At 46.8% G+C, this 14,719-nt stretch overlaps 1 protein-coding gene across 1 annotated transcript in view; it reads right to left on the bottom strand.

Moving 5' to 3' along the window:
• wdr55 (WD repeat domain 55) overlaps positions 1–12,624 on the bottom strand; it is a 35,959-nt gene extending 23,335 nt beyond the window's left edge. The window contains exons 1-2 of the mRNA XM_041205422.1: positions 12,493–12,624; positions 1,567–1,635 (exon numbers count right to left, since the gene is read on the bottom strand). Coding sequence (XP_041061356.1) covers positions 1,567–1,635; positions 12,493–12,534 — 111 coding nt within the window. The 5' untranslated portion in view covers positions 12,535–12,624. The remainder of the gene's footprint in view (positions 1–1,566; positions 1,636–12,492) is intronic.
• Between the last annotated feature and the right edge of the window lie 2,095 nt (positions 12,625–14,719).

Genomic DNA, 14,719 nt, shown 5'->3' with positions numbered 1-14,719 from the left:
GGACCTCATATAATCCCAAAAATATAAAACCACTAAACCAAGGTGAGAGCTATTTACAAGCAGCCATCTGATCTTTTCCTGTAAGAGCTCGGTGTAATCAGCGATATTGGGTAGTACAATCAGTACAGAATTTCCCTAGCACCTGGGATTTAACCAGCAATACTGGGTGAGAGAAAACTCTCTCCTATCTTGCTGTCAGTTGTAAGGGTCCTTGGTGAAATTGTTTGTACTGTTGTTTGGATTGTTTAAACGGAAGCATGATCAACAGATTTCACCTCTCCAAGTCAGAAGGTTGAGGCTTCAAGCCCCATTCCAGGGACTTGAGCACGGTAGGCAGGTTACTCCAGTGCAGTACTGAAGGGGTGCTATACTGTCAGAAGAGTCAATAAACTAAGAGCTCAGCTGCCTCAAAGGATGGGAAATTTTAGACTATGCCCAATAGTTGAGGGAAGAGCAAGGGGCCAGAGGTACAAAAAGCTTTAGGACAGAGCAGGGGAAACTTCTGAGGCTGTGGAATTCACTTCTAAGATTATTGCTTGAGGAAGAAACAATATCAATATTCAAGATTAGATTGGATAGGCGCATGAAGGAGGAGTTCCAAGGATATGGGAGCAGCTCGGGCAAACAACATGGAGGCTACACACCAACTGAATGGCTTGCTGTAATTTCTGCGTGGGTGAATGTTAAAGATCCTGCAGGACCACGAAAAACAATTAGCTAGTTGTTTGGTAGTATAAAACTTGAATATTGCTGAAAAAGAGAGACATCTCGAAGCTTTCAATCTTGCACTCATCAGGACACAGAGTCCACTTGCTAACCTATCAGCACTCCTTAACATATAGTATGGATTATTGTCTTCTCCTTATATTGGTATTCTTGCGAAGTGTCCTGATGAGTGCAAGATGAAAAGCTTTGACATTTCTCTTTTTTCAGCAGTTAGTTAGTTATTAATTCACAACCTAAATATGGGCCCTTGCTGCATGCAAATCAGCTGTCAAAAAGACTACACTAGGACATAATCCATTAGCTTAAAGCACTATATAAATGTCTGATTTCTTTCAATGTAAAAAGACAAAAAAACTTGTATCTATATAGCACCTTTCATAAGCTCAGGACACCCCAAAAGCATTTTACAGCCAATGAATCATTTACTAAAAATTGTCACTGTTACCATGTAGGAAATTACACACAGCAATGTAACCAATTAGCAGCCACTCTGTTTTGTTTTAAAGGTGCTGGTTAATATTGTTAATTATTATTGGCCAGGATGCTGAGGAGAACTCTGCTCTCCCTTGAAATAGTGCTAGCAGCTCTTTTATATCCATTTGAGAAGGCAGATTGGGTCTCTGTTTAATGTCTCATCCAAAAAACAGTGCAGCACTCCCTCAGTCTCAGTTGGATTATGCGTTCAAGTGTTTGGAGTGAGACTTAAACCTGTGACCATTTGACTCAGAACACAGCATGTCACACAGAGGCACAGCTGAAATAAGTAACAAAGGGACAGGTGGAGGATTCCAATTGAAAGCTCGGTGCTGCTGGTGGGTAATGGAAGTTCCCCATCATTACCTCATTTGTCAAGGCTGCCTCCTGACCAGCTTCATAAATTCCGGAACTTTCTTGTATGTTCTGTGCTTCCTAAGTGAAAACAAGGAGGAAAAAAATTAAAGCATGTGATACTGTGATCATTTACCTAACACTTTTTGTCAAATATACAGTGACTCTCCTGCTCCATTTCTCTGTCATCACTTAATCTGATCCTTAATAGAGTTACAGCCCCAAAACGAAGTAAGGAATTGAAAGATGCTGAAATATGATCAAATTCACAAATTTATCAAATGATCAACCAAGCCAGGCAGAGCAGAGAATGCTCAGTGTCAATCCCTGTGTCACCATTCAGCCCATTTCACACGTGCATATTACATATCCTAATGCTGGATGAGTTTCCATTTCTTACAAATGGAAACCTGAGCCTTTATTCCTTGTTACATGTGGATCAGGACACAAATTCAACAATTAATCTTGAATTCTGTGGAATACATGGATTACCCTTGACATTTTCCCTTCAATTCAGTAGTAGCTGGAAAAACAAGACCACCAAGTGGTAAATAGGCTAACATATTTGTTCCAATTTATTTGCAAATAAAATATTACAAAGCAAATTGAACTGTAAGATTAATTACAGTGCTTAACACCAAAGAGAAACCAAACATCTTGCCACTCTTCTCAGGCTCTTCTTGCTCGTTGTGATGGTGATTTGCTCAGAGTTCTTACGAGCAGGTGAACATAAGTGGCCAGAGAGAAGGTCAGAATCTCACAGTGCAAAAAAGGCCCTTTGGCACATCGAGTCTGCACCGACATGTGAAAACCACCTGACCTACCTACTAGTCAGAGTAGAAATAGCAGGATATACGTGGCTGAAGAGATGGTATGAAGGGGAGGTTTTCAGATTCCTGGGGCATTGGGAGCGGTTCTGGGGGAGGTGGGATCAGTACAAACTGGACGGGTTACACCTGGGCAGAACTGGGACTGATGTCCTAGGGGTAACATTTGCTTGAGTGGTTGGGGAGGGTTTAAACTAAAATGGCTGGGGGATGGGAACCTATGCAAGGAGTCAGAGGAAGGGGAATCAAAGACAAGAACAAAAGACAGAAAACGGAATAAGAAAAGTGATAGTCAGAGAAATCAAGGGCAACAATCAAATAGGGTCTCAGTGAAAAACAGTGGGAACGGGACAAGTAATGTTAAAAAGACAAGCCTTAAGGCTTTGTGCCTTAATGCGAGGAGCATCGGCAACCGCGCAGATGTAAAAAGGTATGATATAGTTGGGATTATGGAGACATGGCTGCAGGGTGGCCAGAGATGGGAACTGAACATCCAGGGGTATTCTGTGTTTAGGAAGGACAGTCAAAAAGGAAAAGGTGGCGGAGTTGCATTGCTGGTTAAAGAGGAAATTAACACAAAAGTAGGGAAAGATATTAGCTCCAACGATATGGAATCTGTATGGGTAGAGCTGAGAAACACTAAGGGGCAAAAAACATTAGTGGGTGTTGTATAAAGACCCCCAAACTGTAGTGGTGATATTGGGAATGGCATTAAACAGGAAATTAGAGACGTATGTAATAAAGGAACATCTGTAATTATGGGTGACTTTAATATGCATATAGATTGGGCAAATCAAATTAGTAACAATACCATAGGGGAATAATTCCTGGAGTGTATACGGGATGTTTTTTTGGACCAATACATTGAGGAATCAATGAGATAACAGCCCAACCTCGACTGGGTATTGTGTAATGAGAAAAGAATAATCTAGTTGTGCGAGGCCTCTTGGGGATGAGCGACCATAATATGATAGAATCCTTCATCAAGATGGAGAGTGACATAGTTAATTCTGAGACTTGGGTCCTGGATCTTAATAAAGGAAACTACGATGGTATGAGGCGCGAGTTGGCTATGATGGATTGGGAAACATTACTGAAAGGGATGACGGTGGATAGGCAATGGCAAACTTTCAAAGAGTGCGTTGGTGAACTGCAACAATTGTTTATTCCTGTCTGGTGCAAAAGTAAAACAGGAAAGGTGGCCAACAAGGGAAATTAGAGATAGTATTAGATGCAAGGAGGAGGCATACAAATTGGCCAGAAAAAGCAACGACCCGAGGATTGGGAGCACTTTAGAATTCAGCAAGGGAGGACCGAGGGATTGATTAAGAAGGGGAAAATAGAGTACAAGAGTAAGCTTGCAGAGAACATAAAAACTGACTGTAAAAGTTTCTATAGGTATGTGAAGAGAAAAAGATAGGTGAAGACATATGTAGGTCCCTTACAGTCAGAAACAGGGGAATTTATAATGGGGAACAAAGAAATGGCTGACCAACTAAATACATACTTTGGTTCTGTCTTCACAAAGGAGGACACAAATAACTTACCAGAAATGTTGGGGAACACAAGATTTAGTGAGAGGGAGGAACTGAAAGAAATCAGTATTAGTAGGGAAATGGTGTTGGGGAAATTGATGGGATTGAAGGCTGATAAATCCCCGGGGCTGGGACCCCAGTTATTCACAATATATATTAATGATTTAGATAAGGGAATTAAATGTAATATCTCCAAATTTGCAGATGACAAAAAGCTAGGTGGGAGGGTGAGCTGTGATGGGGATGCAGAGATGTGATTTGGACAAGCTCAATGAGTGGGCAAATGCATGGCAGATGCAGTATAATGTGGATAATCTATATCCCAGAGTACTTAAGGTAGTGGCCCGAGAAATAGTGGATGCATTAGTGATCATCTTCCAAGATTCTACAGATTCTGGAACAGTTCCTACAGATTGGAGGATAGCTAATGTAACCCCAATATTTAAAAAGGGAGGCAAAGAGAAAACAGGGAATTATAGACCAGTCAGCCTGATGTCAGTAGTGGGGAAAATTCTAGAGTCCATTATAAAAGATATAATAGCTGAGTACGTGGAAAACAGTGGCAGAATCGGACAGGGTCAGCATGGATTTATGAAAGGGAAATCAAGTTTGACAAATCTACTGCAATTTTTCGAGGATTAACTAGTAGAGTTGATGAGGGGGAGCCAGTGGATGTGGTTTACTTGGACTTTCAGAAGGCTTTCAACAAAATCCCACATAAGAGATTGGTGTGTAAAATTAAAGCGCATGGGATTGGGGGTAGTGTATTGAGATGGATAGAAAACTGGTTGGCAGACAGGAAACAAAGAGTAGGAATACACGGGTCTTTTTCCGAATGGCAGGCAGTGACTAGTGGGGTACTGCAGGGATCGGTGCTGGGACCCCAGTTATTCACAATATATATTAATGATTTAGATGAGGGAATTAAATGTAATATCTCCAAATTTGCAGATGACAAAGCTGGGTGGGAGGGTGAGCTGTGAGGGGGATGCAGAGATGTGATTTGGACAAGCTCAGTGAGTGGGCAAATGCATGGCAGATGCAGTATAATGTGGATAAATGTGAGGTTATCCACTTTGGTAGCAAAAACAGGAAGGCAGATTATCTGAACAGCTTTAAGTTGAGAGAGGGGAATGTGCAACGAGACCTGGGTGTCCATGTACACCAGTCACTGAAGGTAAGCATGCAGGTGCAACAGCGGTAAAGAAGGCATAGCCAGAGGATTCGAGTAAAGGAACAGCGATGTCTTGCTGCAATTGTACAGGGCCTTGGTGAGACCACACCTAGAATATTGTGTGCAGTTTTGGTCTCCTTATCTAAGGAAGGATGCTCTTGCAATAGAGGGTGTGCAGCGAAGGTTTACCCGACTGATTTGTGGGATGGCAGGATTGACATATGAGGAGAGATTGAGTCGATTAGGATTATATTCGCTGGAGTTCAGAATAATGAGGGGCGATCTCATAGAAACCTATAAAAGCCTAACAGGACTAGAGAGGGTAGATGCAGGAAGGATGTTCCCTTTTGGTGGGGGAAGTCCAGAACCAGGGGTCACAGTCTGAGGATATGGGGTAGACCATTTAGGACTGAGATGAGGAGAAATTTCTTGACCCAGAGAGTGGTGAGCCTGTGGAATTCGTTACCACAGAAAGTAGTTGAGACCAAAACATTGTACGCTTTTAAGAAGGAGTTAGATATAGCTCTTGGGGCAAAAGGGTTCAAAGAGTATGGGGAAAAAGCAGGAGCAGGCTATTGAGTTGGATGATTAGCCATGATCATAATGAATGGCGGAGCAGGCTCGAAGGGCCGAATGGCCTACTCCTGCTCCTAGTTTCTATGTTTCTAATCCCGTTTACCAGCACTTGCCCCATAGCCATTTGACCATCCCATCTATATCTTCCTGTAGCCCAAGACCCTCAACCTCACTGTTAATCACCTGGCCAAACTTTGTGTCATCCACAAACTTACTAATCCTACCCCTCAACATAGTCATCTATGTTGCTTATATAAATGACAAATAATAGGGGACCCAGCATAGATCCCTGGACACTGGCTTTCAGTCACTAAAGCATCCTTCTGTCATCACCCTCTGTCTTCTACAACTAAGCCAATTTTGAATCCACCTTATCAAATTACCCTGTATCCCATGTGCATTTGCTTTCTTTATAAGTCTCCCATGTGGGACCTTATCAAAGGCTTTGGTGAAATCCATATAAACTACATCAACTACACTACCCTCATCTACACACCTGGTCACCTCCCCAAAAAATTCAACAATGTCCCTGGATTAGTTGTTTTATTTCACTTCTAAACAGTGACCAAACAGGGACCCCATCAAAATGAATGATGAATTGCTGGTGTCAAAAACATGTTTCTTCCCACTGATCTTCATATGAACCCAATCCATCGTTAAAAGTGGAACTACAATTCTTGTGATGTTCAAAAGGAACTCTCCAAATAATAACACCATAAGATGCAGTAGCAAAAGTAAGTCATTTGGCCCATCGAGTCAGCTCCACCATTCAATGAGATCATGGTTGATTTGATAATCCTCAACTCCAGTTTCCTGCCTTTTCCCCATAACGTTTGATTCCCTTACTGGTTAAAAATCTGCCTGTCTCAGCTTTGAATTTATTTAACAACCCAGCCTCTACAGCTCTCTGCGTTAAAGAATTCCACAGATTGACTACCCTCCTAGAGAAGAAATTCTTCATCGTGGTTTTAAATCGGCGCCCCCTTCCCCCTACTCTGAGATTATGCCCTCTGGACCTGGACTATCCCACAAGGGGAAACAACCTCTCAGCATCTACCCGGTCAAGACCCCTAAGAATCTTATATGTTTCAATAAGGTTGCCTCTCATTCTTCTAAACGCCAATGAGTACAAGCCCAACCGACTCAACCTCTCCTCATAAGAAAATCTCTCCATCCCCAGGATCAGCCCTTCTCTGGACTGCCTCAAATGCCAGTATATCTGTCCTGAGATAAGGGGACCAAAACTGTTCACAGTATTCTAGGTGTGGTCTAACTAGTACCTCTCACTTTGCCACATTATATTCCATCTACCACATTTTTGCCCACTCACTTAACCTGTCTATGTCCCTCTGTAAACTCTGTGTCATCTTCACCACTTGCCTTACCACCTATTTTTGTGTCATCCGCAAACTTGGCGATAATACATTCATTTCTCTCATCCAAGTCATTAATATATATTGTAAATAATTGTGGCCCCAGCACTGAGCCCTGTGGCACTCCCATAGTTACAGGCTGCCATCCTGAAAATGCTGCCCCCTTTTCCAACTCTCTGTCATCTATTAGTTAGCCAGTCCTCTATCCATGTTAATATACTACCCCCAAAACCATGGGCTCTTATCTTGTTAAGTAGCCTTATGTGTGGTATCTCATCGAATGTCTTTTGGAAATCCAAATATATTACATCTACTGGTTCCCCTTTATCTATCCTGCTTATTACCTCCTCAAAGAATTCTAATAAATTTGTCAGGCATGATTTCTCCTTCATGAAGCCATGCTGACTGCACTTGATCAGATTATGCATTTCTAAATGCTGTGCCATTACTTCCTTTATAATAGACTCCAACATTTTCCCAATGACAGATGTTAAGCTAACTGGCCTATAGTTACCTGTTTCTTTTCTCCCTCCCTTTTTGAACAAGGGTGTTACATTGGCAGTTTTCCAATCATCTGGGACTTTCCCAGAATCTAAGGATCCTTGGAAGATTACTACCAGTGCATCCACTATCTCTACAGCTATTTCCTTTAATATCTTAGGATGCAACCCATCAGGTCCAGGTGACTTATTCACCTTTAGCCCCATTAGTTTCCCTAGTACTTTTTTCTCTAGTGATAGTTATTGTATTTATGTCCTCCCACCCTTTTGCCCCATGATTATTTAGTATTTTTGGAATGCTATTAGTGTCTTCTACCATGAAGATTGATGCAAAGTATTTATTCAACTCCTCTGCCATTTCCTGGTTCCCCGTTATTATTTCCCTACCCTCATTTTCTAAGCGGCCTATTTTGACTTTGGCCTCTCTTCTTTTTTATATATTTAAAGAAGCTCTTATTGTCTGTTTTTATATTACTTGCTAGTTTACTCTCAAAGTTTATTTTCTCCCTCTTTATTTTCTTTTGATCATCTTCTGTTGGTTTTAAAACTTTCCCAATCCTGTGGTTTACCACAAATCTTTGCCACATTGTATGTTTTATCTTTCACTTTGAAAGTATCCTTAACTTCCTTGGTTACCCATGGTTAGTTTATCCCCTTCCTACAATCCTTCTTCCTTACTAGGATATATCTTTGTTGTGAGTCATGAACTATTTTCTTAAACGTCTGCCACTGTTCATCAATCATCTTTTCTGCTAAACTCCTTTCCCAGTCCACTCCAGCCAATTCTGCCCTCACTTCTTTGTAATTACCCTTATTTAAGTTTAGCACAGATTTTTCCGAACAAGTTTCTCACTCTCAAATTGAATGCTAAATTCCACCATATTATGGTCACTGTTCCCTAGCAGATCTTTTACTCTGAGATCATTTATTAAACCTGCCTCCTTACACATTACCAGATCAAAAATACAAACAAATAACAAAAATAGCCTGATCCCTGGTTGGATCCACAACATATTGTTCTAGGAAACTGTCCCAAATATACTCTATGGCTACCTCTGCCAATTTGATTTTCCCAATCTATATGGAGATTAAAGTCACCCATGATTAATATACTGCCTTTTTTTTTACATGCCCTCATTATTTCCTGAATTATTCTCTGTCCGATAGCATAGCTACTGTTAAGGGGCCTATAGACTACTCCCACTAGTGTCTTCATCCCCTTGTTATTTCTTACCTCCACCCTTATGGATCCAATATCATTTCTTGCTATCATACTTATTCCATCTTGTATTAACAAAGCCACCCTTTCCTTCCTGCTTGTCCTTTCAAAAAGTCACATATCCCTGAATATTTAGTTCCCATCTTTGATCTCCTTGTAACTATATCTCTGTAATGGCTATAAGATCATACATTAATCTCTATTTGTCCGATAATTCACTTATTTTGTTCCGAATACTACGTGAATTTAAGTAAAGAGCCATTAATTTTGCCATTATACTATTTTATCCCCCGTTGTCCCTATTTGCTGCTTTTTTTAATGTTTCTACACTCTATCCAGCAATGGCCTGTACTTTGGACAGTTGGAAGAGATTGAGAACACAAATTAACTGTTTACAAAAGCCATTGCCAAGTGACTCACCCAACTAGCTGTGTGTCACTTCAACCAGCTCCCACAGCACAACACGTCCCTGCATCGATTAGGGACTGAGAGATTCTGGAAAAATGTTGACCATTTTTCATATTTTGGGATCCTTCTCTCAAGAAGATAAACATAGATGATGAAATTCACCATGGCCTCCAATGTACCATCTCAGCCTACAAACGACTGAGGGAAGGAATATTTGAGGAGCAGGATCTCAAACCTGAGATTAAGATTATGGTTCACCGGGCAGCAGTGATCCCAGCACTCCTATATGTTTCTGAATCTTGGACAGCCTACAGCAGGCATCTCAAAACACTCGAGAAGAACCACCAGTGGTACCTTCGCAAAATCCCCCAAATCTGGTGGTAAGAAAGGCCGTCCAACAGCAGTGTCCTCTCCAGAGCCAACTCACCCAGCATCAAGATGCTAATCACTCAAAGCCAGCTTCACTGGGCAGGACTTGTTGTTTGTATGCCTCCCGAATCAACTGGTCTACTCAGAACCTGGTCTTGACAGCAGACACCCTGAAGGACAGCAGAATCACTATCCTCAAAGCATCCCCAAAAAAGTCAAACATCCCTGCCAGCTCATGGGAGACTGTGTCCTGTGACAGATCAAAACAGAGAAGGTTCATTTGGGATAGCACCGAACATCTTGAAAGACTTCCTCAGGAACATGCAGAAATGAAATCAAGGCTTCGGAGACAGTGCACAAACCTCCAGACAACCAATTTACCCAACCCTACAAGCACCACCTGCCCTGCATGTGGCAGAGTCTGCAGATCTCACATTGGATCTTTCAACCATCTCAGAACTCACTGAACCAGAGTGGAAGCAAGTCATTCTCAATCCCGATGGGCCGCCTAAGAAGTTTGGACATTGATCTATAAGTGACCAAAGTAGAAGTATCCTCACATAGGTCATTCAGACACACAATAGCAAGAAGCTATTTAATGAAATGCTGAAGTTCATGTGGCTTTAGTTACACCCACAGTGCTTTTAGGGAGGGAGTTACAAGATTTTGATCCAGCACGAAGAAGGAATGGTGATATCTTTCTAAGTCAAGGTGATGTGCAACTTGAAGGGGAAATTGCAGGTGGTGGTGGTCCTATGCATCTGCTGCCTTTCTAGGTGGTAGAGGTTGTGGGTTTGGAAGCTGCTGTCAAAGGAGTTTTGATGAGTTCCTTGTGGATGGTACACACTGCTACCACTGTGCGTCGGTGATGGGGGGAGTGAATGTTTAAGGTGGTGGGTGGGCTGCCAAACAAGCGGGCTGCTTTGTCCTGGATGGTGTCAGGCTTCTTGAATGTTCATGGAGCTGCACTCATCCAGGCAAGCGGAGAGTATTTCATCACTCTCCTGACATGTGCCTTGTAGATGGTGGACAGGCTTTGGGGAGTCAGGAGGTGAGTTCTCGTCAAAGAATTCCCAGCCGCTGACCTGCTCTTATAGCCACAGTATTTATATAGCTGATTAATGGTAACCCCAAAGATGTTGATAGTGGGGGATTCTGTGGTGGTAATGCCATTGAACATCAAGGGATGATGGTTAGATTCTCTCTGTTGGAGATGGTCATTGCCTGACACTTGTGTGGCATGAGTGTTACTTCCACTTGTCAGCCCAAACCTGGACATTGTCCAGGTTTTGCTGCTTGGATACAGACTGCTTCAGTATCTGAGAATATCAGAAACAACGGTATGGAAGGTGGCAGTGTCAGAACTGATATGAGAGAGATGGCAAAACTGGGAGAATGGAAGAGTCCTACAGGAAGCAGGATATAAAGAAGTGCAGTCGAGGTAGCTGTGGGAGCCTGTGGACTAATAGTGAATATTTGTCGATAGCCAACCCCCAGAAATAGAGACAGAGAAGTTGAGAAGGAAAGGGAGGAGTCTGAGATGGACCAGCTGAAGGTAAGAGAAACAAAGTTGATGAATTTTTCATGTTCAGGGTGAGAGCAGGAAGTGGCACATACACAGTCATCAATGTACCAGAAAAAGAGAAAGAGGGGACCGGAGCAAAGCCATAAAATAGCAGCATTCCAGGCTTGTATCCACAGAAATACGTTTTATTTGGAGGAAGTGAGTGGAGTTAAAGAGGAAGTGGTTAATGTGAGAACACAGTATGGAACAGTGATAGTGCTGGAGGGCTCCAGTAAGCACCCATTCGAGAAACAGTGAGTTTACAGGCTGTCCTGGTGAAGGATGACAGCAGAGGGACTAGACATCATGACAAAAAAAGAAATGGTTTGGGTCATTAACTGTTAGTGTTGGAGGGCATTGGAAGAGGTTGGGCAAAGGGGAAAAAGAATAATTAGAGGACTAAACAAGCTCCTCTGCAGTACCCTGCTCCAATCTTCAACGACTCTACCACCCACTGCGCTTCTCAGTGCAGGCTCGAGACTCTCAAATTCTTCTCCCAGGTGGAAGGGATTTAACTTCCACTTCTCTCAGTTTGATTGACAGGGTTCGCTGCCCTTCAGCCCATGTGACCACAAACTTCCGGTCGCCTATCACAACCCCACTCCCACCAGGATGGGGCAACTCCAGAGGGATTAAAATAAAGGACATTCTGCTGGGGGGGGGGGGGGGGGTGCATGAGGCCCAAGGGGCAGGGTATGTGCTGGTGAGAGCTGAAGGACAGTCTGGTTCACCCCATGGTCCCTTTCCCCTACCTGGAACCCCTAACACTCAGGCTGGCACAGACCACTCCCCTCCCCCTCAGGCCTGCTGGAAAGCTCCCTCAGTCTGTGATGGACTGACGCCCCAGACACAGGCCTGAGAGGCATGCAACAGTCGAAGCTAGGAGAGTGGTGCTGATGCTGGACAGGGCTTCTCCCTCATAGCAGTGTCAGCTTGTGCACAATGTGCTGGCTGCATAGACACAAACCAACCTCGATCAACTGGAGACAAGAGGAGAGAAATCCAGGACAAATGGTGTCCGGAGAAGCCCAAACCCAGGACAGGAGGAGACTTGGTGGGGGGGGGGGAGGGGGGTCAGGAGGGCAAATTCCAGACTGTCCCCCTGATTGAACTCGGCCTCCTACATCGTTCTGATGAAACTGAAGACAAGCTGGAGAAACACAAACACTCATCTTTTACATTCAGCATTTTACAAACTTCCAAAATCAACATGGACTTGGATGTCTGATCTAGATTTCTGATATCAGTCTCTGTTTCTCCAATTTAAACCTCCGCGAGAATCAGCATTAGTTTCTTTGTTTGTCCCATCACCATCTCCTCTCCTAATTTACCCTCTCCCTGTCTGTAGCCCCACATTAACCACACTCTCCCTGACCCGCGGCTCCCCGCTCACCTTGACCGCGGGGTTCGGGTTATTTGGGCCGACCGTCTCCATCTGATCTCAGACTCTGACTCGAAGTTTCCTCACCGAGTTCACCACTATTTTCATTCCCAGAACACACTGGAGCTGGAACTGACCTCACTTCCGGGTATAGTTCAGTCCAAAACTTAAAGGGGTGGGGGGTGGATCGGGGGCAACACAAAAACAGAATCACCTGGAAAAACTCAGCAGGTCTGGGAGCATCGGCGGAGAAGAAAAGAGTTGACGTTTCGAGTCCTCATGACCCTTCAGCAGAACTGGGTGAATATAAGGTGGGGTTAAACCAGCTTATATTTCACCCCTCTCCTTATATTCACTCAGTTCTGTTGAAGGGTCATGAGGACTCGAAACGTCAACTCTTTTTTTCTCCGCCTGTGCTGCCAGACCTGCTGAGTTTTTCCAGGTTATTCTGTTTTTGTTTTGGATTTCCAGCATCCGCAATTTTTTGTTTTTATAAGGGGGATCGGGGGGAGGCGGTGACGGGAGGGGTATCGTGGAGGCGGTGACTGGAGGGGGATCGGGAGCGGGATCGGGGAGGCGGTGACGGGAGGGGTATCGTGGAGGCGGTGACTGGAGGGGGATCGGGAGCGGGATCGGGGAGGCGGTGACGGGAGGGGTATCGTGGAGGCGGTGACTGGAGGGGGATCGGGAGCGGGATCGGGGAGGCGGTGACGGGAGGGGGATCGGGGAGGGGGTGACGGGAGGGGGATGGGGGGAGGGGGTGACGGGAGTGGGATCGGGGGGAGGCGGTGACGGGAGGGGGATCGTGGGGAGATGGTGACGGTGGGGAATCGGGGGGAGGCGGTGACGGGAGGGGGATCGGGGGGAGGCGGTGAATGGAGGGGGATCAAGGGAGGCGGTGACGGGCGGGGGATCGGGGGGAGATGGTGACGGGGGGGCGGTGACGGGAGTGGGATTGGGGGGAGGCGGTGAATGGAGGGGGATCAGGGGAAGGCAGTGACGGTAGGGGGATCGGGGGGTGATGGTGACGGGGGGGGGGCGGAGACAGGAGGGAGATCGGGGAGGCGGTGACAGGAGGGGGATCGGGTGGAGGCGGTGATGGGAGAGGGATTGGGGGGAGGCGGTGATAGGATGGGGATCGGGGAGGCGGTGACGGGAGGGGGATCGGGGGGAGGCGGTGACGGGAGGGGGATCGTGGGGAGATGGTGACGGTGGGGAATCGGGGGGAGGCGGTGACGGGAGGGGGATTGGGGGGAGGGGGTGACGGGAGGGGGATCGGGGGGAGGTGGAGACGGGAGGGGGATCGGGGGGAGGTGGCGACGGGAGGGGGATCGGGGAGGCGGTGACAGGAGGGGGATCGGGGGGAGGCGGTGACGGGAGGGGGATCGGGGGGAGGCGGTGATGTGAGGGGGATTGGGGACGCGGTGACGGGGGGATCGGGGGGAGGCGGTGACAGGAGGGGGATCGGGGGCAGGCGTTGACGGGTGGGGGATCGGGGGGAGGCGGTGACGGGCGGGTGATCGGGGGGAGGCGGTGACGGGAGGGGATCGTGGGGAGGCGGTGACGGGTGGGGGATCGGGGGAGATGGTGACGGGAGGGGGATCGGTGGGAGGCGGTGACGGGTGGGGGATCGGGGGGAGGCGGTGACGGGAGGGGGATCGTGGGGAGATGGTGACGGTGGGGAATCGGGGGGAGGCGGTGACGGGAGGGGGTTCGGGGGAGGGGGTGACGGGAGGGGGATCGGGGGGAGGTGGTGACAGCATGGGGATCGGGGGGAGGCGGTGACGGAAGGGGGTTCGGGGTGGCGGTGACAGCATGGGGATCGCGGGGAGGCGGTGACGGGAGGGGGATCGGGGGGAGGCGGTGATGTGAGGGGGATTGGGGACGCGGTGACGGGGGGATCGGGGGGAGGCGGTGACAGGAGGGGGATCGGGGGCAGGCGTTGACGGGTGGGGGATCGGGGGGAGGCGGTGACGGGCGGGTGATCGGGGGGAGGCGGTGACGGGAGGGGATCGTGGGGAGGCGGTGACGGGTGGGGGATCGGGGGGAGGCGGTGACGGGCGGGTGATCGGGGGGAGGCGGTGACGGGAGGGGATCGGGGGGAGGCGGTGACGGGAGGGGGATCGTGGGGAGATGGTGACGGTGGGGAATCGGGGGGAGGCGGTGACGGGAGGGGGATTGGGGGGAGGGGGTGACGGGAGGGGGATCGGGGGGAGGCGGTGAATGGAGGGGGATCAAG

This window comes from Carcharodon carcharias, chromosome 14 (assembly GCF_017639515.1).
Source record: "Carcharodon carcharias isolate sCarCar2 chromosome 14, sCarCar2.pri, whole genome shotgun sequence".
Lineage (NCBI taxonomy): Eukaryota > Metazoa > Chordata > Chondrichthyes > Lamniformes > Lamnidae > Carcharodon > Carcharodon carcharias.
Note: the sequence above shows the minus strand (reverse complement) of the source record. Positions and strands in the feature narration are given on the sequence as shown.